This window comes from Polyodon spathula, chromosome 2 (assembly GCF_017654505.1).
Source record: "Polyodon spathula isolate WHYD16114869_AA chromosome 2, ASM1765450v1, whole genome shotgun sequence".
In the NCBI taxonomy this organism is placed as follows: domain Eukaryota; kingdom Metazoa; phylum Chordata; class Actinopteri; order Acipenseriformes; family Polyodontidae; genus Polyodon; species Polyodon spathula.
Window position 1 is genome coordinate 76,379,570 of NC_054535.1, and position 25,635 is coordinate 76,405,204.

A 25,635-nucleotide genomic window follows, 5' to 3' on the forward strand; every position below is an offset into this window, starting at 1 on the left:
TTATAAGACATTTTTATAAAGAGCCCAAGATTTTCCTTTAACATGAGGATTTTGTGGGATAAACAATTTATTTTAGCTTCTAGGTAACTGGTAGGTTGTGGTTTGAAAGGGTGTGAACGTAAAGCCACCCAAAGTTGTCTCCAGTGAATTGATGTGTTCTTTTTTGGATCGCTTGCTCTGGGTAAATATAACATGGAATACAGCACCATTTTTGCAACTGCCAATAAAACCTGCATGGCTTTGCAGTCAGTCTATGTGAAAATAACACGATTGGCAGCCATAACATTTGTTCCAGTAGTCGCACATTTTAGAAGGACAGCGAAATAAACTTCCATCTCTCAGAACACTCGACGTGGCAAACTGCTGTTACGGTCAGGTGCTTGTGTGTGTATTAGGAGTAACGAAGGCAAAAAAGAACCAGATTCCTTCCATGTTTTTGTTTCGGTTTTCAAAAACAAAGGGCAAGGGTTAGTGTTGCCACCAGCTCTATTACAAGGGATGCCGCTTATTAAATCAACGTGGCACGTCTGTTACCCAGCATTTCAAATTATGCACCTGTCATAACGCTTTCCATTTCATAAATATAAGGCGTCAGAAGTCAGATAACGCAATGAGGAATCAGTTCAGTGAGGGACTGTAACTTTGAACATTTAATAAAGCCAAATAACAAAAAAAAAAAAAGTGTTACAAAAACAAACATGCAAATGAGAACTGTCAAACACAACACATTTTATCAGTTGATAAAAATCCCGAAGCAAACCACTGCACATATAGCCGACTATATTGACAACTATAATATTTAAATACCAGACTATCTTGGACGATACAATTAAGAGATTTAATTACCTCAATTAATTTATGATTAAAACCTCTTGCTAGTTATTAATCTTTGTTTTAAATGAATATACAGGATGTCTAATAAATTTAGTTCCTCAACAGTATTATATGCGTTTTATTGACTAGCACACACTACATTTCTTGTTTGAACAAATAAACAGCTTGTTTTTTGTTTTTTTCCACAAAAAAGAATATATAGTATGATTACACTATGTAACACAATTTTTGTTCCTGGGTAGTAAGTGTTATTTCCTAATTGCTTATGCTTCAAAAGTATAGAAAATGGCTATTATTCCCCACAAACTTTGCTTTTGTGACCAGGACAGTGATATTTCGAAATATCACTATTTCCAATGGGAAAATGGGCAAATGTGTGCCTTTTCGTTCACATAAAGTCAGAAAAAACAACATATGAATCCAAATTAACATGTATTTATACTAAAGTAATACAAAAATGACTACAAAAGATTTAGAAGTGAGTAGTTTTTTGAGATTTATGATTATACTGTAAATACAATAATTGCCATTTTCTATACTTTTGAGGCATAAGCAATTAGGAAATAACACTTACTACTCAGGAACAAAAAAAAAAAAAAAATTGTTACACGGTGTTATCTATCTTGTATGCTGTCTTGATAAATACCATTAGCAGTTCATGTAGCCCTCGCTAAGGTTACTCGAAAAAGTGTAGTTTGCGAGGGCAGTACTAGAATATTACTCTGCAGTACTACTATGTCTAAGTACTGCACTGCAGTGTATATTTCTGTAGGAGAATAGAGTGGATTATTTCATGTTCTGCAGAGATTCCTGGAAGGTCTCAAGACAGCCCAGTCATGCTTTTGTGCTCTGGTCCTTGGGAGGGGTCCAGGAGCCAGGCTGGAAGGTGTTGGCAGTGCTGCTGGGTTCTGCAGACAGCTGTTCCTCCCTGTAGTGAGGTGCGGAGGCATGTCCTTTAACTTGCTTCTGAGCAGGTTGAGCCACGAGCCCTTCCTCGTACTCGTGGGCTTGAATTAGCATCTCCTTTTCTTCAACTTCTTTGGCTCGGAATTTGATCTGCTCTCTGTATCGTTCGTTTTTCAGAAGCTCCTTTGATGGCAAAAAAACAAAGAAATAAAATTTACAAAGACATAAAACTATCTTTAAAATACATGTGGGAATAGTAAGTCCATGTTTTAACATTTTTGAATAAGCTATTATTATTACTGCAGATAGATTGTGTTAATGTGGTATCAGGCAGTAGTGGCAACAGCAACTGCAGAACCCCCTACTAAAACTCATGAATAAGTATATCACTTTGCCCAAGATTATCTTGATCTTTCTGCTAATGAATGCTTTTACTAATTTGTATGGTTCTCTAGATATACTTACAATTGTGTGATATCCGTAAGAGTCCTGTCAGCTGAATTGAATCAATAAAACACCAGACTCTGTTTCTTCCTACATTTATAAGTGATTTCTGGATTAGAGATAACCTTGTGGTTAAATATTAGTAAAGATAAGGACTTTTTTTTTTATTTTTGCTTGCCTTTTTATTTCAAATGTATTTAGGTGTGATATGAATTCCACTCTATGGCACAGGTGTCTCAGGGACCTCAAGGGTCACAGTGATCTGAATGCAGTGATTAAAGTCATGCCTTTGGAAAGGAATACAACATTAGGCTTTAACTTGATCTGCTGTGTCCTCGCTCCCCATCCACAGCAACGAGAGGCTGCAGCTCAGGTGCTCAATTTCAGGGAAAGTTGGACCATTTAAGGATGATCTTGAATAAAATATGCAGCCTTTTCTGCCTTCAAAACAGGACCCATGAAAGCAGCCAGAACTCAAGTGAAAGTCCTTTTTTTTTTTTTTTTTTTTTTTAATAATGTTTAAATGATAAACCAAACACTGCAGTACAAATTAAATATAATTAAAACAATACTCCCCACCCCCACCCCCACTAAATTATCAAATTCACAATGTAAAGCCAATTACCTTTTAGACCACTACATCCCCCAAACAAATAAACACATAAATAAATAATGGTAATTCTTAATTTATAAATGTTAGACAATAATACCATTTTGGTGCTTCTGAATATTAGTCCACATTGCAAAATAGATTTGACAAAATTGTCAGTTTCAGTTTTGGTTGAAAGAGGCCCAGGACTGAACAGTGATTGAGGTGAACTCACCAAGCACTAACAAAGTTAAACATTTTTGGGAACCTATTAAAAAATTTTTTTTTCCAGGTTATGAAAACAAATCATTATTTTAATGTGTAGGAGAGGTGATCTTGACAAGCACTGCTTGTCCTGACCACAGCAGATGATATAACTGCATTGATAAGACGCCAAAGCACTCCGAAATACGATATATAAGAGCAACAGGCACTCGGACTTGAAGCTCTAGGCATCCTTCAGGTTCAACCTGTTGGCACCTAAAGGTTAAAGTCCACTTGCTCAACACAGACCGAGATAATCTGTCAGAGGTCTGGTTCCTGCTGCTTTCCAGCCTGTCGTTTTTTGGATAAAAAAAAACTGTGCACGGTGCCAGCCCTTGAAACAGAAAACTTTAACCTCCATCGCTCCCTTTGCTGCTTGACTGATGATTGCCTGTAAAAACACAGCCAACCAAAACAACCTAATAAACACCAAACTGTTAAAAAACGGTTGAATTAAAATACGGTGCAGTTTTGAAAAATAAGCAATTCAACGGTCCTATCACAGTACATCTGTTTTTTTCTTTTTTTTTTTTTTTTTTTTTTTTTTTTTTTTTTTTTTTTTTTTAGCAAGCGTCAACAAGCTGCAACACTTGTTTATGCTTATTTATGCCTTTTTCAAAAACCCACATTGCCAATTATTTGACTTTGATGGCCATGCAAATAACCTGGCAGCATGTTAATACACAGGATGAAATAAAAATTACTTTTTTGTATGTAATTGTTCTAATATGTCCTCCTTCTCATTTTATAATACACCCAGACACTTTTATGATTCAGTGTAGTCTAGACTCCAATTCCTCAAATCACACACATACACAAATCCCTTAGCTACTGAGATACTGCATTCTAACTCAGGTAGAAGCCCTATTAAAAAAGGATCAATTAGTGAGTTTATTATTATTTAGATATTGAATGTCTGTTGGCGTGAAGATAATTCTGGCACATAATGACATTCGGTGCGCAACTAATCACTATTCAGAATCATAACTTGACTTAAGAGTGTTTACTGCAGTCTGAATAATCACTATTAAAAAAAAAAGAAGCCCTTTAATTTGTTTTATAACCTTTGCATAATCATGTCTAATACACCTTTAAATTACTTCTCTGATCCGATGCCAATAGACCACCCCACAGTAAATATTTCCAGTATTACTGTATAGCCTAGTCTGGGAAAATGCAGTGGTGCTTGTGTCCTAGAATGTAGAATGGTCATGTTTTTTAGCTTTAAGTAAAGGTTTTGGTCAGTTTAATCAAATGTGTGGGGCAATGAAGGGAACTAGCTAAGCGCAATACAGCTCTGCAAGCATTCCTCAGTTATGGTCACCTGCCATTTGGAGATTTTGCCCAATTTTGTTACAGTGGTTAATCTGATAAAAGCCACCAGAATTCGAGGCAAGAAAAGCGCTTAGTTAGAAAAGCCTATTTTTTTTTCCTTTGCTCTTGCCAGCTGTCATTAAGCGTTTGCCAAATCGATGTCAAATCAAATTTATTCAGATTCAACTTTAATGTAAGGATTCTTTGATCAATTATACAAATTAAAACCTGGACACTGTTTTGTGACTCTGGCTTATATTTCTCTAGAAGAGTCCAACCCTTTTGCTATTTTCACGAAAATGCTTCCTTGGTCAACACATTGATCTGAATAATGGCTGTAATTACAGGGCCAATTGGGTGTTTTCTGCTGCTCCTCCCGAACTGAATGAAGGTTTTTGGCAAAGAGGCCTTTTGAGTGCTGAATACCTGCCAAATGAATAACTGACTCTTCTGTTGCCATTGAAATCATGAGGTTCCTGGAATTGAAATTCGTCATGAATTAAGTCAGGAGACACACAGCGGAGAAAAACATGGCAAACTCGGGCTTATGACTAACTTTGGGACACTTTGTTTGGGATGCCGGAGGATGTGGTCGTAAGGTGTTATCGTTTCACTCCACCCTAGACCAAATACCTGAATGTCACTTTTTCAATCACCTGGTTGACTGTCCAGGTAATACTGACAGCATTGACTTTCTCCACTATAGAGGACTGTGGCATGGCATGGCAGGGCAGGGTCCATGTGAGAATGTGGCTGTTCCCATATTAGATAATTGGTGCTAACTGGGAACAGTCACATAATATAAAAAGGGAGCTAGAAATGCTATTAGGAGGGAGGGAGTGAGAGAGAGAGAGAGAATATATACAGAAAAACAAACAAACTGTATATATTTAAGTAACAAAACTGGTTTTGTTTAACCTTTTTATTTTGTGTTTTTGTTTGTGTTTTTATATTTGTGAAAAATAAACTTTGGCAGTTCTTCAGCTCAGAGTCTCCTTCCTACCTCCTGACCACCTTAGACACCTGGCTATCCTGTCACAAGGACCATATGGCCTCTTTGGTAGCATAACTGATGTTGGCTGAGGCTTTTCCAAATAACTACATTTCATGCTGAGTGACCTCCGCCATAAGGACTCTCAGCTCCTCATCAGAAAAAACTTTTCTTTTCTTTTCTTTTCCGTGCACCAAGAGAAATTTGCTGCCGTTCCTGACATATTTTTTTGTTTGGTTTGATTTTCACATTCCACAAATTTCATTCCACGTCTACTGCTCTCTGTACTCCTAACACACCTCACCTCTTGGCTGTAAATGGGCTGCTAAATAGCCCGATGCACAGGCGGCACTCACTGCGATCCTCATTATCATGATTGCAGGTCATTATTTGTGTGCGTTGAGTAATTTGCTTAAGCTTACATAGTGCAAAATAATTGCCTGGCTGCTAGGAAATTTGGATTTTGTAGCCGCAATTGTTTGCACTGCGCCTATACTTACATCAGCCCTCTAATGTCAGCCAATACAATGTGCAAAAAGTATTACAATCTTACAGAAAAAAACAAAAACAACTTCTTTCAATTGCCCTCTTGATATTAATAATGCCCTAGGTTACTTTGTACAATGTATGTTGTGTATAAGTACAACATATCATTATTTTCCTATTACAGGGAAAAATAAAATGCAAACCTATTCTCTGCCTTCTTCCAGAGTTGAGAATTTGAAACAATGCCGTGTGCACTTGAGTGACGACGGACCTTATTTGGAAGGCAAGCTATGTTAGAGCACACACTGGAGTTATCAAACAGTGCTTCTGCAACTTTCCTCTAAATTAACAATATTTGCTGAAACCTCTGTTGTCCAAACTACTTTAGTTGGAGACAGTAAACATATTCCCTCCTTTTGGGAACTTATCACCTGAGTGAGCAAAACCAAGAGCTTGAAACTTGAGACAGTAGATCTCATTGTGGAACTTTTACCAGACCAGCAACTCAGAGGGTTATTTTGTTGTGGGTAACACTTCAAGAGATGCCCCCCCACCCCATGAAGTGAGATCTGGACAGAATTTTCACCCGAGTCAGTAATCAAAATGCTATATTATTTGGCAAGGTTTGAGAAATATGCAGATGGGAGTGAAAGTGTTACAGAGCACACCCTTTAAAACTATCCCACAACCTGCTCTTGCTGCCTCTTGTGCACATTTAAAAAATGTTATCCACAAGTCCACACAAATTACTGGGGGACTGCAGCATGCAGTAATACATTGTTCAAATTGTACACTGTACGGCTAAAAATACAGTGGCTTGCGAAAGTATTGACCCCCCCTTGGCATTTTTCTTATTTTGTTGCCTTACAACCTGGAATTAAAATGGATTTTTATTTGGATTTCATGTAATGGACATACACAAAATAGTCCAAATTGATGAAGTGAAATGAAAAAAATAACTTGTTTCAAAAAATTCTAAAAAATAAATAACGGAAAAGTGGTGCGTGCATATGTATTCACCCCCTTTGCTATTAAGCCTCTAAATAAGATCTGGTGCAACCAATTACCTTCAGAAGTCACATAATTAGTTAAATAAAGTCCACCTATGTGCAATCTAAGTGTCACATGATCTCAGTATATATACACCTGTTCTAAAAGGCCCCAGAGTCTGCAACACCACTAAGCAAGGGGCACCACCAAGCAAGCGGCACCATGAAGACCAAGGAGCTCTCCAAACAGGTCAAAGACAAAGTTGTGGAGAAGTACAGATCAGGGTTGGGTTATAAAAAAATATCCGAAACTTTGAACATCCCACGGAGCACCATTAAAGCCATTATTAAAAAATGGAAAGAATACGGCACCACAACAAACCTGGCAAGAGAGGGCCGCCCACCAAAACTCACGGACCAGGCAAGGAGGGCATTAATCAGAGAGGCAACAAAGAGACCAAAGATAACCCTGAAGGAGCTGCAAAGCTCCACAGCGGAGATTGGAGTATCTGTCCATAGGACCACTTTAAGCTGTACACTCCACAGAGCTGGGCTTTATGGAAGAGTGGCCAGAAAAAAGCCATTGCTTAAAGAAAAAAATAAGCAAACACGTTTGGTGTTCGCCAAAAGGCATGTGGGAGACTCCCCAAACATATGGAAGAAGGTACTCTGGTCAGATGAGACTAAAATTGAGCTTTTTGGCCATCAAGGAAAATGCTATGTCTGGCGCAAACCCAACACCTCTCATCACCCCGAGAACACCATCCCCACAGTGAAACATGGTGGTGGCAGCATCATGCTGTGGGGATGTTTTTCATTGGCAGGGACTGGGAAACTGGTCAGAATTGAAGGAATGATGGATGGCGCTAAATAAAGGGAAATTCTTGAGGGAAACCTGTTTCAGTCTTCCAGAGATTTTAGACTGGGACGGAGGTTCACCTTCCAGCAGGACAATGACCCTAAGCATACTGCTAAAGCAACACTCGAGTGGTTTAAGGGGAAACATTTAAATGTCTTGGAATGGCTTAGTCAAAGCCTAGACCTCAGTCCAATTGAGAATCTGTGGTATGACTTAAAGATTGCTGTACATCAGCAGAACCCATCCAACTTGAAGGAGCTGGAGCAGTTTTGCCTTGAAGAATGGGCAAAAATCCCAGTGGCTAGATGTGCCAAGCTTATAGATACATACCCCAAGAGACTTGCAGCTGTAATTGCTGCAAAAGGTGGCTCTACAAAGTATTGACTTTGGGGGGGTGAATACTTATGCACGCTCAAGTTTTCTGTTTTTTGTCTCATTTCTTGTTTGTTTCACAATAAAAAAATAGTTTGCATCTTCAAAGTGGTAGGCATGTTGTGTAAATCAAATGATACAAACCCCCCAAAATTCCATTTTAATTCCAGGTTGTAAGGCAACAAAATAGGAAAAATGCCAAGAGGGGTCAATACTTTCGCAAGCCACTGTATATATTGTTAGTTAGGATAAGTTTCTTCTCTATAACAAAAAAAAAAAATCTTCTAAAGAAAAGATTTGAAAAATTCTGAGCCACATAGAAATGAGTGTTTTAAAGCAGATGACTTGAATTTTTAAAAGGAAAAATGGTCTTGTTATAATATTTTCTCTTAAAACTATTATTTTTCGGCGGAGACATTGCTAAGAAATGTACATCGATACATAGTACACTGGAGGTAGTAGCAATAAGCAGTGAGAATGCGAAGGAAGTAAGCATCACGTTTTATGTGGGAAGCCAATGATGGCGCCTTGAAGAGGACAGCACCCCCACACCATAATGGTGGGTTGGGTTGATAGTTGGAATTTGTACACATTTATCCACAGGGAACAGCTCAACTATATGAAGCAGAGGGACTAAGCCCCTGGATGACTGATGTATGCTGTAATTACCAACACCCTTGAAAGCAACATTTTGAATCAGGTTTTTAAACCAGATGGCTCTTGTTTTTCCAATACTGTACACAACATACAGCATTTCATTTTAAGCTCATCTCCATGATACAGGATGTAACACCTGAAATAAATGTGTCCTCTTACTTCCTCTTAAATTGGGAACAGTTTCCTAGACCCCTGTTGTCAAGGAAATAGTCCCTGTCAGGAGGAAGACAGAAAGTGTGGACAATGGTACAGTTCAGATGTCACATTCTGTATGCAAAAGCTACTGAAAAATCAAAATGTTAAGGCTAATGTAGTCCTATATATATATATATATAGTATATATATAGAATCTATATATATATATATATATATATATATATATATATATATATATATATATATATCCCTCTCCATCGGAATTGTAAAACTAAAAAATTTTTCGAAAACCGTATGTGCATACAGAACTGTATGACATCTATATACATAATTATATATATTATATATATTATTATTATATATATATATATATATATATATATATATATATATATATATATTTTTTTTTTTTCTTTTTTTTTTAATGTTCTACTTTCTCACCCCATTCACGGAATCAAATCAAGGAACACTTTGCAGGAAGGCAGAGTACCTTTGGAAGATTGGAAAGCAATCATATTGCTGAACGACTTTGTATACTGTAATTGTCCTTGACTGTGGACAGTTTGTCAAAGTTGATATTTAAAATGGCCACCATTAAAGTCCTCTTTGGCATCAACACTGACACTCTGTCTGCAATGATGGACCTCCACAGCATACAGCTAAGTTATTCAGAAATGGGGTGGCAACATTAAACATGCCATATAATCACCCAAAACTGCTTTTTCTCCCTGCAAAGTATAATCATCAAATCACTACTGAGAACAAAGCTGTGAACGTTCAAAAGGTAGCATTCAACCCAAATTCCTCAATGCAAAATCAATCAAATTGTCTTACTTTCTCTTTAATGCAGCATGAATCACTTTTTCAAATAATTTCAGTACTCTTGTGTTCCCCTCACGTTTGGCTGTCTGACATCTAATTTTCCCTGCGGGCTGCTCTGTAAAGGCCCTTCCCTGTCTCTATAATGACACTGCACATCCTCTCTGCATTGGTGACAGTGAGGAGGCAAGGTCAAAGAAAAGAAAACATACAATCTACTTACTCAGCACTGCCCTGTAATAAAACCGTATGCTGCATGGTTACAGCCCTGTTCTTCAGCCGATATCTAGTTGTTTTAATTAAACACAGCTCTTGATAAACAGCACACAAACAGAAGTCAAAGCGCTTTTACAGTCCTTAGCGTGGATAACACACACAAGTTGCTGAAACACTATTTTGGTATTACTATATTTGTAAACGGTCGTTGGAAAATTAGATATGTACAGGACTCCCTGAAATGAATTCAAATTATTAAATCAAAAAAAAAAATCAGAACTGTTTATGTAGATATCTTTTTCACAGTACAGATACGATTGTTGAATTTCAACAAGAAAACTATTTTACAGATTGATACTAAAAGAGAAAATAACCTAATGAATTCCATTATATTTTCATTTCACTAAAAAATACTTGTCAAAAAACAACATTTCTTAAGTTTCTTTTAGTGTTTCAAAATTTAGCACGGGTGAGTGTTTTATAGTTACTGATTAAACACTACTCTCATTTCACCAACACAATTTATAAGTTAGAAAGCTAACGGATTGAAAATGCAAAAGTGGCAAGAAGAAATAATACAGTCACTGACATCTAGATATTAGTCCATCATTAATTTAATCTGCTGAGAAATTCTAGTTAGTTTACTCCTTCTACACAACCTGTTCCATGCTGGGGACTCTGAGCATGTGCAGAGTGAGGTGTGTATGTGTGTGTGGCGCTGGGAGGGATTGAAGGTAGGAGAACAATATGTGGTCTGGATGCCCTGGTTATTTCCATTCTCTTTGCTTTTTTGGCTGGCATGAGCAGTAAACATTAAAAAAGGTAACAAAAAAAATAAACAGCTAACCTCAATAGTAGGTGGGATCTTTCGTCTTCCCCGAATCCAGGCTGGTGAAAAAAAATAAAAAATAAGTGTCATATTTAGCACCAAAAACAAACAAAACTAAACAAATTATTTCTGACAGCACATTTATTTACAAATCCAAATGTGCTTCAAATTAGTCGAATTCTCTTGAAGTCGCCCGTCCGTCCGTCCGTCCGTCCGTCAAGCAGGGGTCACTGGTTTTGGAGTCCTATTTTTAAACTAAGATGAAGCGTGTACTACCTTTTAAAAGTGCTTCAGGCACAATGTCAGTGCATTTCGCATCAGGACAAGAACTACATCAATTTCCATTGCCTCTATTGTAGAATAAACAGTTGTGTCTTTGCTAGATTTATGGCTAAGGTCTGTGTAAAAATGTGACAAGCTTGTCTAAGCTTAAAAGAGTAAGTAGAGGGGTTTCGAAAACAAATATAGTGTTACACATCCCCATGTGTTGCTACAACTGTTTAAATAATGTATCTGTAATGCTTGTTTCATCAAATTTTGTTCCTTTCTCAGGAAAATCAGTTGTGTAAGCCCTGATTCGGTTTTTTCTAAATGTTTTTCCTCCTCTGAACCATTTAACCTTATGGAGTGAGCCACCGTTTCCACATCTCACAGCTCTGAAACTGAGGTCAGATCAACTTGTTTCATCTAGTTTAACATCCCAGTCTCAATGGTCTGTCCTGATTTGGAGGTACCGATTGTATTATGCCACACAATGTACATTTTCCAGTAGGATTCTGCAGGCTTTACTACTCATGGCAGCAAGCAAGGACCCTTTAGGGGCTGTACATGAGTGAAAAATAGAAACAAAGAGGATTATTAACCAGAACAGTAGAATTCAGATAAGAAAAATATGATTTGAAAGAGACTTCCCCTTTAAGAAGAGGCCTTGCAACATTTTCTAGCGAAAGCCTGATATACTGAAATGCGAGGTGAAAACCTCAATAATTAAATCTGTAAAACAATGAAAACTATTTAAACGGTCCCAGGAGGTTTTTTTTTTTTTTCCCCCACTTTGTTTCAAAAAGCACCAGGACTGCTTTGGTTCTTTTGTGTACATTGCCATTCAAAAGGAAAAGTTTTAAAAATAATGTTATGTCCAGGAAAAGCTGGTTACTGCATTCTTATTTACAGGCTATTTAATGCAAGCCTTTTCTTTGCATGTTTGAGTAGAACACTGCAAGAGATAACCAACAACATTTCCTCTATGCACCTTGGGAATCTGTCATCCTTTTATCAGAGCTCATTTGCATTCCTATTAGTATGCATGAAATTCACTGAACTTTAATATCCCTACTGCTGCATAATACACTTTAATGAGCATAAAAGTGAGCATGAAAATTAAAACTCACATTAATCACTAAATGTTTCTCTAAAGAAAGAATGGGGGTGGGGGTGAGGAGATGGGCTTTTCAATGAAACGGTTGAACGCTGCATGGAGCATGCAATTTCTGAATCTCTACAGGCACTGAAAATGACTGATGTCTTCTCAGGAACTGTGCTGACATGAGCTACAGAACTAAATGAGAAATCCCATCAGCATGTACAGTAGGTGACCAGGAGGAATTAAAATTACAGAGGGCTTGTCAGCAGACTGCATCCTCGAGATACGGTGCCATAAATATTTATCCTTCTCCTTTTTCAGGAGGGGAAAAATATAAACCACGCTCTCGCCGGACATTCCTACAGCCTCCTAATTTAACTGGGGCCAGTGACAGAGGGATTAAAAACAGCAGGTAATGGTTTCCTCTAGAATGTAACCCACGAGTGGAAAAGGGAAAGCGCAGTAACAGTGAAGGGTTATCAACGTACGTATCAAACATAACAGCATTCAAAATGTCCACATTACTTTAGGGACAATATATATATGATATATGATCATATATGTTAATCATTTTTTTGTCATGTTATCCTACATCAAAGGACAATTGTCCTTCATTTAAACTTTCACCATTACTAACAGAATAAAGATGACATTTGTGTATAATGGTGAATGATTTTGATTTCATTACATTGTTGCACTCTTTTTAAAATTAAGATTTAAATACTAGACAAGGAGGCAAATACAATGCATCAATATTGTATGAATAAATGCAGTAGCTTTTTTTGTGTGTGTGTGTGTGTGTGTGTGTGTGTGTGTGTGTGTGTGTATATATATATATATATATATATATATATATATATAAATCTTGTGTATATAAATATATGATATACAATATAATGTATAGGATTTTTTTTATTGTTGTATAGGATTTTTTTTAAATCTAAATTTACAATATACAGCAATATTTTACAGTCAAAATTAAATATGCCATTTATAAAATCTGTCTTAAAATATATTGTACTCTCCTATTATAGACTATTCAGAGGACTTTTAAATTCAATTTAAAAAAAAAAAGGATCAGAAAAAAAAATACAAAAATCCATGGCTTTCTCCACTCCTTCAGAGAATTATGTCTCAAATCACTGGGCAACAATCAATTGTGCGTGGCAGCACTGCCTGATACAGATGGGTTCAGTCACAGTCAGTGGTTCAAGCCTGGCGAGTCAGAAAGTGTTAATGTGAGTCACTTTCCATTCACTACATCGTTCTCCCTGAAAACCTTATCCAAGCATTACCATCCCATTCAGATGGAATGCTTCCTTCTTGATATTCATATTCCTTCGCATTCACTGGCTCCACCAGTCTCTTTGCTCGAATGGTCCGTCCTGAAATAAAGAACCAGGGAAATGTTTAAAACATAAACTGCAATGCACAATTTATGATGATGCTTTGGTCGACAGCATGTGGCTTATTACCCATGGCCCCCAGGCCTACCTCGCAAAGTACTCTCCTATAATTTAAAAATCTGTTCCGCGCTCTATGTAAATACCCCTTTTTCAGCTACTGTAAATTATGTAAATGTATGTTTGGGAAACAATTCACTGGACATTTTAAACACAACCAAGTACTGTATCCTGAGGCAACATTAAAATGATCTAATATGTGACTGAATAGACTGTACATTAAGTATCAAATCTAAAAGGGCTAACAAAGACAAGGAAAATCAGTACTGCAGTCCTTTTTACAATAGTTAACACAATATCAAAGCCCCTCCCCCCCATGTCTTTTACTGTCAGATTCACACAGCCCTCAAATCTACAAGCCCTTTTTTTACCGTCCGAGTAAAATTCTGCGGAACTGGCACTGACAACAAAAACCTACTGTATGCTGTAGCTCAACGACTGTGTCAGGAAGAGAATAAATGGAATGCACGCCCTCTGCAAGTTCTGCTAATGATGTCAGGCCTCAAAACATATTAAAATATAATTTCCACTGAATGTGGACTAAGCAAGGAAATAGAATTATAAAGGAAGGGAAGCAAAGCAGCCCAGTGGGTCAATACACCAGCCTTTCTCCACTGAAGACCTGGAATCCGGCTTACGGCAGGGCACAAGTGAATCTGAAGAGTTGTTCACACCAAATGCATGCCGCCACGTTGCACATCACTCTGCAGTAGCCGCAGACCACTGTTCACACCAAACATGTCAGGGGAAAGTCAGTGGGCGGTCTGTTAAGTCATGGCTGCATGTACAAGCAACAAACAGAAAATGCCAGTGGGATGGGAAGACAGAAGTTTCTATACAGAAGACACAAAGCTTAGTAAAAAAAAAAAAAAAAAAAAATCAACTAATGAGCTAAACATAACATATATATTTTTTATAGCGCCTAATTTTAATCCTCACCACACACCATCATAATCCCCCCCACAATTACCAAAAATATCAGGCAATTGTGTTGTTTAAAATAAAATAAAAACATGTTGCTTTTAAAAATTGAGATATTTTAGTTCTTTCTTTGATCAGAGGATGCCCACTGAAGCTTCGGATCTCTTGAGCCGAGTGGGGAAATGCTGTGGTGAGGAGAGAAAATAATTGGATATGTAAAATTGGGGAGAAAAATCAGGAGGTAAAATATTTAGTCACACCAAAATAAAAAAATAAAAAAAAGTACACAAGTATATTAACCCATTTATCTCAAGCCTGTGAATCTCTCAATTTACAGAAACGTTTAAGGTGCTGTGAATTTAAATAAGCCTCTGCACAGCTTATTTTAATTGTAAGCTACTATTGAAGTGCCAATACATGTGCATACATTTTGTAAAGCAAAAATGCACTTGGCATACAGTACATGTCCTTCAATGTTCTTTTGAATTTATGCATGTAATGAAAATAGTTAATGTGTATTAATGATCCCCTCTCAACCAAGTTTCATTGTATTAAAAAAAAATCCTTTTAAAAGTTGTGCATCACACAGTCTTGCTATTGGGCTAACAAGGTAACAACCTTAATTATATTTTTAAAGCCATACAAGCCTATGGGTACATTCAAGTGTAAGACATTGAAGGTGAATATAAAAAGCACTGGAGACACAGTAGGGTTTTAGAATCTATTTAAACAGCTCTATTCTGCAGCAGTACACAGAAGACCAAGAGCAGGTTTAGCACCCGATCTACTGGATAGCAGAAAAACAGTTATTGTAATCCACCCATTAAGCTCTGTTCACTCAATTAAAACTATATAAAAAATGATAATGATACCATTTGCTACACTATAAATCGGTGACAAGTTGGATTTACAGAGAACATTTGGAAAATGGTGGCAAAACTACATATTCTGGATTACTGTATGCAGATTTGATTTATAGAACTGCAGCTGTACCAAATCATACAGTAAAACAAAAACAAAGAAACAAGCTAACAATGGTTCGTTTGTGCAATGTAAAATTGTATAATACTGCAATTCAAACTAAAAAGTTGTGATTTTTATCTCCAGCGTATGTCCTGGTTAAATTTCATAAATTAATAAAAACTACTTTTTCCCTATGGATAGCAAGTTAGATTTAAATCACAAGAGACAAACATATACTGTACTGTATCTTACTGAATGAATAAGCACCACAAGAAGCCTTTGCTGCACTTTTTGTATTGTACCAGTTATAGGAAACTATGCTATGTTAATCACAATAACATTTTTCACTCTGGGAAACCTGTGCTGCTTTGTAGGGCTGGGTGGGGCATCGCTGTCTGTCTCAGCGAATCACACAAATGCAGTAGTACTCCAAACGGGGTTAAAGGGCTAATATAAGTACGTTCAGTGAGGTTCTTTGGTATACCAGGGCGGTTACAGTACAGCAATATGCTATTCTACATTGCATTAGTGTAAGATGATACAGTAAATCAGTAAAATCCATGGAAAGGCATTTACAAGAAAACACTAGCGCAGACAAGTACTCTTGGATATAGGCTTCATTATTTAGCAGAAACACTACAACAGAGATATTGACCAGCATCTAATCAATATGTAGGGCCAAGTACTGTAGAGCAGCACTGCTGGAGCTCCAAAGAGACCATGAAGAATCTTGAAAAGTTCAAACAGAGGTGAAATATGAGGGCTTATGGACAGATATAAATCCAGCGGTAGCGCGTTTTCAACAGCAACAACGATACGAATCATTATTACATATTCAATTTTACACAGCGGTATTAACCAATAAACACTGGTAATTCATATTACTGCAGTACCAGTCTGCCACCATAATATGACCACTGTGCAATATTTAGTTCCACATCCATTTTCTTGCTACCAATGTGGCATCTGCTAATGGTTCCTGCTAGTGGTTGTGTAGGGCAGTACATTGGTTTTAAAAGGCTATCCCTATATTTTCTAATTTTTCTATAAGGGTAGTATATTACAGTATACTATATATTCACTGTATTGAATACATCATTTTTAAATTTGAGCTTCCAGTCTTGGGTTTGTGCCAGCAGCCCCTAAATTAAAAAGCACAAGTTAGTGGGATGTTGGGTTAATGCAATATGTGTAAGTGAATGATTAAAAATAACATTACATACATTTGGTGTAAGGCCTCCCACTGCCTGTACAGTATTGGGATTCCGAAAACCATGTGTCATGGAGTTTTCCTGTTTAATCCTTTGAAATAAATGAATACATTGGTCTCTATGGAACCCTGGTCATCTCCATCAGAGAACAGCAAGACAGGAAATACAATCTGTGGTTCTGCAGATACCACTGTACTGTGCCTGGCATGCAAGCAGTTCATTTTCACCAGAGAAAATAAGCATGTTACCTTGTGATTTACAGGCACAGAAAGGGCAGAATATTCTCATGATGCATTCATGCATATTTATTATATCACACCTGTCAGACAGTTTGAGTCAGGCTGCACACTGCCAATGCAGGCTGCAGAATCGAATCCCATATAAGAAGCCAGGACTGCATTATTCTTAATATTCTGGATAATGTTCATTGATAGATGCAATTGCCTTCTTTTAATGATCTGCCACGGGCCCACTTGAAGCAACATTGCACAATTCCCCCTTTGCCTGCATCTCTGAATTAGAAATAAAACCTGATTATAAAAGGTACTGTACATAGAAGTGGATTATATAAGAAGATTTGTATGCTTTTTGCTTAAGATTTACCAGATTCAAACTTCTACCGCAACATATACATCTGGTTGGTGATCGATAGAGCTGGACAGACTTTGTGCAACCCCTGAACAGGCTTGAGTCTTAAGATCAAAAGCTTGATATTGTTCACAAACAGGCTCCTTTTGAGCTCAATGAGAAGTAGTCTATGTGGGTTTGAGCTGGGCTAAAAAAAAAACTGATTAAAAGCTCTTTCACCCCTGTTTTCCAGTGCAGTATTTTATGCTAGAAGGGGCTGCATCATTTATGAATTGATTCCAGTGCCTCAAACTCCATACCGATTACATGTCTCGGTGTATACTGTATTACCAATACCACTTCTCGTCTCAATATCATCACAAACTTTCTTCCTCAGCACATTACTCAGAGCACAGGGGTACATCTAAGTAAGGCTACTTAAATAAAAATGTAATGTTTAACCCACCAAGTCAGTCACTTCTTATTTACACTTTGTAAGGAATAATAAAAAATAAATAAATAAATAATTAATTTTAGACACCTTGCTTATCCGTAATCTAGTTTGGATTCTCACACGACGAGAAGAATATAAAACTGAAAGTAGCCTATACACACACGTGCAAGAAATGAAGTATATGTTATGACATGCTGAACACTACCAGACTTCTGCGTTAAACAGTAGCCTAATTCTTCCATAATATTTTTGAGAAAGTTGGGGTTCCTCCCACCCTAATCCATCATCGATATCCAAGAAAACAAAAATAAAGTCAAATTACTGCATTGGTGACAAAAGGAGATTTTACTTCATCTATTTATTTAATATTTTCTTCCATTTTTCCTCCCACTGCTTCTACTGGTCCACTGCTCGAAACCAGCTGGTTACCGTGGCAACAAGCTCACATGCATCTCAAACTTCCTCGGTGAGGGGAAAAAGTAGCAGAGCTCCACAGTTTATAGAGCTTCAGGTTTGAATTTGAGATGCAAGCTCCATGCAAGCCTTTTTAAAATTGTGTTTATTGTTTTATTAACAGTCAGCCGCACAACTTTTTGCTATGGTTCATACCTTTCCCAAGGGAGCACTGTAACAAGGATACGTTGGTGGTGACGTCACACCAGGAAACAGACAGACACAGTACTGCAAGTGAAGTGCTAATGCACGTTTTAATAATAAATAAAGTGTTTACACACAACAAAAACAGAGACACAAAACAAAAGGCACACTGGCAAAAAGCAAACAGACAATACAAAACTGAACCAAAACGAGTATCATGTTGGTCCAAATCCAGCTCGAGTAGCAATTGTTTATATTTCTTGTAACATTCTTATATCTTTTGACTTAAGTTCCTCTGAACAACCCAACCTGACTGAGAACTTCTTGCCTCTTATGCAGCTGTGCCTGGGCCTGATTTGAATGATTAACAAGCAATGGAGCCCATTCGGCATGTGAAGTGATTTGGCAGGGAAGGAACTTAACCCTTCCCTGCCGACCCAAAACACCTGCGTACAAATACATTGAAATCATAATACAACAATTACCAAAACAAACCCAAAATACGCCCAGGGGCAGGCTGTACCCTGCCAGAAGCATGTGTTTGAAAACAAACAGCATTTGTAGGATCTTGATGGCACAGCAATTATTTTTGTTTATTTAAATCTATATTAATTTTAAATTTAATTTTCATAACTGCTATTTTACTATTGTTGTATGGAAAATACAGTAGGTTTCTTCAACAAATAAGCTAAATTTCAATAATAATAATAATAATAAATAATAATAATAATAATAATAATAATAATACCACCACCACCAACACACCACATGCTATTACATACATCTGGTTGGGACAAATTTGAAAGATCAGAGTTTCCTGAAATGTATACAGGGCTGGCATAATGGCATTAGCCCCTGTAAAAGTGCCAGTGTTGGTACCGGCAGCACACAACAAGCCAATGTGAATGCAATAAAAAACGTGGACTATAATTAATAAAATGAAGAAAAAAAAAGACATGGAATGCATGAATACATGAAATATATAAAAACTTACAGCTGTTGTGAAATATTAATGTGAACTATTCCAAGAGGATGTGAAGCATGGTCACAGTGATCTCAATTAAGAAACATTCAAGAAATTTATTATGAATTTAGACCTACAAGACAGCTACAGTATACAGTACAACCAGTTATCATAAAAGTGTTTGCTCTGCCATTCATATTGACTATTAGACAGAAAAGAACATGAGATGAATTATTTCAGTAGTAAAACTATCTTTGAAATCACACCCATAACCCCCAGTGTAAGCAGGGTAATTCAATACCAAGAAAACCAATGGCCGTCACAAGTCAGGAATACACCTAAAAGAGTTTCATTCATTCGGATTAAACATGGTGAATGATAGTTCTCCGACGCAGTTTTCAGGAACAATATGGCCTTTCGGGTTTGTAGGGGCTGGGTGTTTAAGTTATCATGCTGGCATCAGTTTCTACAAATTTCTAATTCCATCTCTACGAAGGCGCACTTGTGAATGATAAATGGCATTTTTTAAATGTTTTAGTCAAATACTGCACTGCACTCCAATGACACTTTCAACCAGTTTAATAATTTACATAAAAATCTTTCAAGCCACAAAACCTGGCACTCACTGTGATGAAAATGAGATATTTACTGCATTTCACTTATTATTGAAGTACCCATCCAGTTGCACTAAAAGGGAATCCTGAGGTAAAGCAGAATAATGAGCTGTAGTATTAACCAGGGATATTATTAACCTGGACCATTATATCACATTTAAAAAGTTTTATAAAATGTTTATTTCGTTTTAAAAAAAAATATGATTTTTTATTTTATTTTGTGCAGCAGTACTCTGTGCAGCATTTAAAACTAGAAATCAGTCTCTGTGGGCTTTTCTTTTGAAATGTTTTAAATAAATAAATAATACAGAACATCTTTAGCACCTTTCTCTTATGGGTATATACTGTATCTGTTTAATCTTTAACCATTCTCTCATTGCTTATGGAAATCTTCCCTTTACAAAGTTAAAGTCTAGTAGTAATTCAAGTAGAATATTAAAATGAAAATCTGATAACTTCAATTAACTAACCATAAGCTTCTGCAGTTTTACAGTTTGGTACAATATACGTAATAACTGAACACAGACGCTGACAGTTTGACTAATACTTATTTGTAAGTAACAGAATGCATTTATATCACATTTTGATATTGATATGTTTTTAAAGAAAATGTGCTACAATCACAAGGTAACTAGTTTTCCTCCTTAAGAACTTAGAGCAGTCTGGGTTAAAAAGCATGAAGTTGTTTATTTGTTCGATATGATAAAAATGGAGGCGTTATATGAAAGTACGGATCTAAATTACTTGATACAGTAGACAGTGTCAAGGTTACAGTACCCACAACCCAAGGTTTGAACGGCTCCTCAGGATATGCAGTACACAGTACTTATTTTCTTACTCAAATGTTAGTCAGAAAGGAATACTCTTTTTCTTTAATATTACAACAGCAGCATATTTGATATGGTATTCCTAATAATAAACACAAAAATCTATTTGGAAAACTGTCTACTTAGGAAGTACTGTACTTTGATTCTTACTTTGCCATATATAGAGTAGTGTAGTATAGTACAGTATATGCCAGTTCCCTTATAATGGTTTACCACTTTATTGATACATGGTATTCTTGCACTTTTATCATGCTTTTCCCATATTATACATTTACCATAGTATACCATCTTTATTAATATGCTTTACCATGCCTTGCTTTTACTATGGTAACCTTTTATAAAAGAATTAGGCTATCCAATCTGTGATTAATGAGGACATACGTCAGTGAAGTTTAATACTGTGTTTACCAAAAGCTACTGTACAAGGATATTATTTATTCATTTATTTATTTATTTATTTATTTTAAATGAGTCCTTGGCAGAGCTCCATAAAACACTGGTTTGGTAACAGTTACATGTACCCAATTAGTGCTTGAAGCCATCTGCCAAAGCATCATGGAACCTTGTGTGTGTGTGTGTGTGTGTGTGTGTGTGTGTGTGTGTGTGTGTGTGTGTGTGTGTGTGTGTGTGTGTGTGTACACAGTGACTCCAGTTTTGTTTTTCATGGTCAGGTGGATACCCCTGAAACTTCACAATTATGTTGGATAAATAACGTCTGCCCTGAAGGAGACATTATTGTCTCAAAAGCTCCCCATCTGCACATTTACTTTATTAGTGCAATGAATTAGGTTTTATTTTTTAAACAGCTTTTCTTTTTTTTCCACTATATAGATAAGTAGCGTAGCGTTTATTCTAGAATCATTGGTCTGTGGTGACAAAGCAAAAAATTGCAATGAAGACATCAGATCCTGACAAGGTGTTTAAATAATTGATTTCTTTTATACAATTTAATAGAGAAGTGAACACCTTTCTGCCCTCTGGGTTCTATAACGGTTTTCTGATTTAAGTCCAGGACGTGCCCTCTTATTACAAGTAATCTGCTTCACGGACGTTCCACAAAACTGCAAGCCTCTCAGTTTTTGTCATGCCCCCCCCCACCCCACCCCCCACAGGCTGCTGCAGTTGATGGCCGTTATGAAAATATAATAAATTCAATCAGCAGCTGCAAATTTCATGAGACGTCCATCTTCTTGCCAGATTTCTACCAGCATGTCAAAACAATCTGTGAATCTCCCCAATGATCCGTGCATTGAATTGCAAATTCCTGCAATTTAGAACCCCAGTATCTGACTTCCAGTTACCGTAAATGGAAGAGAGTGCAAAAAAAAATAACACAGCCTTAACTGTACCGTTTGACTTACTTTGCTGAGGAAGGCAGCACTGGGCCGTGATGCAATAAAGTGCTTCGAAGTCATTAAACTTTCAGCCAAGACATGTTTGTGGCACTGTAATTAAAGAAGGGTAGGAATAACTAAAGCAGCCGCTTGAATAGTCTGGCGAAAACTAATCTGGGTGCCCCAGCAAGCAGTCTGATGTTCCCCACAGCCTTGCCCAAATCTGTCAATCACCCGGTACAGGCCTTCAAAATGAAAGATGCCCACCAGGAAAATAAAAAAAAGGACAGTGATGAAGACAGCCATTTCAAAATATCAACAGCAGCTGCAATTTATATAAAATTATTCAGGCCGTCTAATAACAGTGTATGCCTAAAAAAAACTACACAATTATCGAACAAATTGGAGCTACAGTCTGATTTTATTCAGAAAAAAATTACAATGTAGGAGGAAAAGAAAACTAAAATAACATCTCTAAACTAAAAAGACACATCTCTACTTGCAATTCAATTACAGCGTTTTCATCAGCTAAAAGAACAGACCGAGATAAAATGCCTGGGGTGGGGGGGGGGGGGGGGGGGGGGGGGATTATCTATGGCCTATGTCTCCTGACTGCTCACTCAAATAAACTCATTAATATTTTTAATTTATGCAAATAGGCATAATGGATAATAATTGTTTCAAGTTCAATTATGGTTAAATTGTAATGTTTGCTTTAGACAAACAAAACAACAAAAAAAAGATGTAGGAGGACAACAAAGAGTGAATCTGGAAGAGGTGGAATGAGGAGGAGCCAAAGGATACCAGTCTGCTCAGAACGGAATCTGGAACTTTGGAAGCATTGTTAGAACAGCAGCACCCCTGTAAAACAGTAATGAAGTGACAGAACAGCTGTGACAGGGTTGATCTGACAACCTGATTCCTAGAAGTCAGGGAAAGGTATTACATTTTTTTGTTTAAAAAAAAAAGAGTAGTTTGACAAAGCAGTTACAATTTTGCCTACAGTCTTTGCAAATCATTATTGCCCTGCTGTAGGATTTTCATTTAAGGAAAATCAGTCTTCAAATGCAGCAACTTAAATACCGTATTACTTCAATTTAGCACCGCCCTTGAATTAAAGACGCCCTCGTATTGACGCCGCAGTCATGTCAGCTGTATAATAGAGGCCGCCTTCGAATAAATGCCGCTATCAATAAAGAAACATGAAGGTTGTTTTTTTTCTCCCCATACTAAAAAAAACACACACAGCAAACAAATAAATGTGCAACACTGACTATGTACATGTAACGCCCCCGAAGAGACGGGAGCCGGATCGTCACTGCACCAATACAGTCACTAAATAGCATTGTTTATCACCCATCACAAGCACGACCACACGCACCCAGGACTGGTGACCGTGTGCCGTATTATAGTGGGGCAGATACGTCTGTGATTATTGTTTGGGACTGTAACCCTGTTGTTATCTCGTTGTGTATTGCTGGGATTTACAGACCCAGATTACAAACAAAACCACTTTCTTACCAGATTAAAATTATTTGTGATTTCCTTTGCACTACATCACCTCTACACCTGTTCACAATCACAGGCCAAATTGCCACAAGGATATATTGTAGTTTTTACATATATTCCGAGGTAATTTTTGGTGCAGAAAAACATCTACGTCACACTCTTGGATTTAACTGCCCCTTAACAACCAATACACACTCCTGATTCGCTGGTACAATACTCCCTGACCTTCCAACTCCCACCTAATAGGCTCTCGGTAACTGTCACAGATAAATGTACTGTAGTCAAAGTAGCTTAGCCACACACGCTACATGCTACATACAGGTAGGCTATTGTATTACAGAAAACAAGCAACCGCGATACTTCTAAAATGTCATAACTTGTGTAATACTACGATTTTCAACTTAAGTTGAAAATCATACTATTTTTAATAAAAGTCGCCCTTGATTAAAGGCTGCCCTCTTAAGTGCCGCAGTCACTTTGATCAATTTAAAATAAACGTCGCCAAATTGAAGTAATACGGTATTTAAAAGAACACTTTTCGAATGCTAACCCTTGTTATAATTTTCTATACAACGCTGGCTTAAAATTCCTTTATCAGCAACGCTAAATATAAAAATGCTACATTTACTGCTTATTTTAATAGCAAGCATTTCAAGAAACAGCCACCTATATAAACATCTGTCAAGTCTTTTCCCAAGAGGACATGCACAAATCTAATTGTACCTCCTAAGCACTGTTGACACACACACAGTTATTTGGGAAGAAATAGTTTGTCAGTTGATCCAGAACTACGATGTACTGTATTTGCATGGGCTTATTCTTCTATATGGGATAACTAGTAAAAGTCCACAGTGCATGGCTTCAGATTTAGAGGGCTATTTTGTTTTGGTTGGAGGGGGTGGCTCGTTGTGTTTTTTATCAGCATACCTTTAAGTTAGTTTCTTTATATTGTAGCTCACTTTTAGAAAACTGTGTTTTCTAAAGTTAGTCTCTGCTCCCATAAACTAATCCAAGCTATTGCAGTATATACTGTACCACCAGATAAATATGAATAAATGTTGAGGTGTTGTTTCCATAGTAAATACAGAAAAGGGATCTGGAATTGGGAGAAGACTGCAGCATGTCCTGTGAGAGGCGGCAGTGGATACTGCAGCTGTGTAAGGTCACAAAGACGCTCTCAAGCCCAACTGTGTCTAGAATTGAGAAACATGGGAGCACTGCAGCTGGAAGGCTGGCCTTGTACATTATTATCAGAACCCAGCAGCACACACAGTAGAGTAGGGATATGAACTCCCAGAGAGATGGAGTAACTTTCCAGAGGCTGACCCTCACAATCAAGGGGGATTTGATAAACTCCACGGAGGTGGGAGGGAACACGAAGGCAGTCCGAAACAGCCAACTCTTTGGGAGTCCAATTTGACAGGAAGAAGCTGTGTGGCGACGACTAAAAACCTTACTAAAAGAATAGGTAATTGAAGAGCTTGCTGTACTCAATCTGCACCCAGTGAACAAGCAAAAAGCAAGGGCTCAGACTTTACCCAAGCTGCTTGTGCACCTTGAAGAACTGTCTAGAGGTCTGGATTGGTTAAAGGTCACGGCCAGTGTACTGCAAAGAAGAGATCTTGGTTTCAGACCCAAGCTGAACCACAGGCTGTATTTTGGCCAAGTTGTTTTTTGATCCATGGGCAGTCAGCTGCAAACTACATAGGAATTCCTTGTAACATCAGTGGAGAAAACATTAGGAAATTAATTATATTGCTTGAGAAACACAACAGGAGATCAACTACAGCTGCAAATGCCAACCGTTTGGATAAGTGGACAATAATTACTACAATTAGACACACATTAACAGAAAATGCTGGCTTTCAGGTTTGAGGTTATGAATGAAGATTTGAAACTTGTAACAAATTCAAAACGTATCTACAGTACTGCCATCTCTACAGTACCTCGCTCTGTCTTGCACACACACCCCGTTTGATACACAAACACGTATTCAATCACAGATGATAAAGCCACAGCAAAGAGGAAAACAAGAACATAGCTTTACATTTTGCAAGGTGGAAAACGCCAAGGCAACTCTAAAATTAAACCAGAAGGTTTACTCTAACAATAGGTCAGCTGCG

At 37.3% G+C, this 25,635-nt stretch overlaps 1 protein-coding gene across 2 annotated transcripts in view; it reads right to left on the minus strand.

The window, feature by feature from the left end:
• Positions 1-1,379: 1,379 nt before the first annotated feature.
• LOC121300787 (NADH dehydrogenase [ubiquinone] 1 alpha subcomplex assembly factor 2-like) overlaps positions 1,380-25,635 on the minus strand; it is a 44,136-nt gene continuing 19,880 nt past the window's right edge. Inside the window, exons 2-4 of one of the 2 annotated variants that reach the window (XM_041229661.1) lie at positions 13,384-13,473; positions 10,744-10,784; positions 1,380-1,923 (exon numbers count right to left, since the gene is read on the minus strand). In XM_041229661.1, coding sequence (XP_041085595.1) covers positions 1,669-1,923; positions 10,744-10,784; positions 13,384-13,473 — 386 coding nt within the window. In that variant the 3' untranslated portion in view covers positions 1,380-1,668. The remainder of the gene's footprint in view (positions 1,924-10,743; positions 10,785-13,383; positions 13,474-25,635) is intronic. The other variant, XM_041229669.1, reaches the window with a different exon arrangement.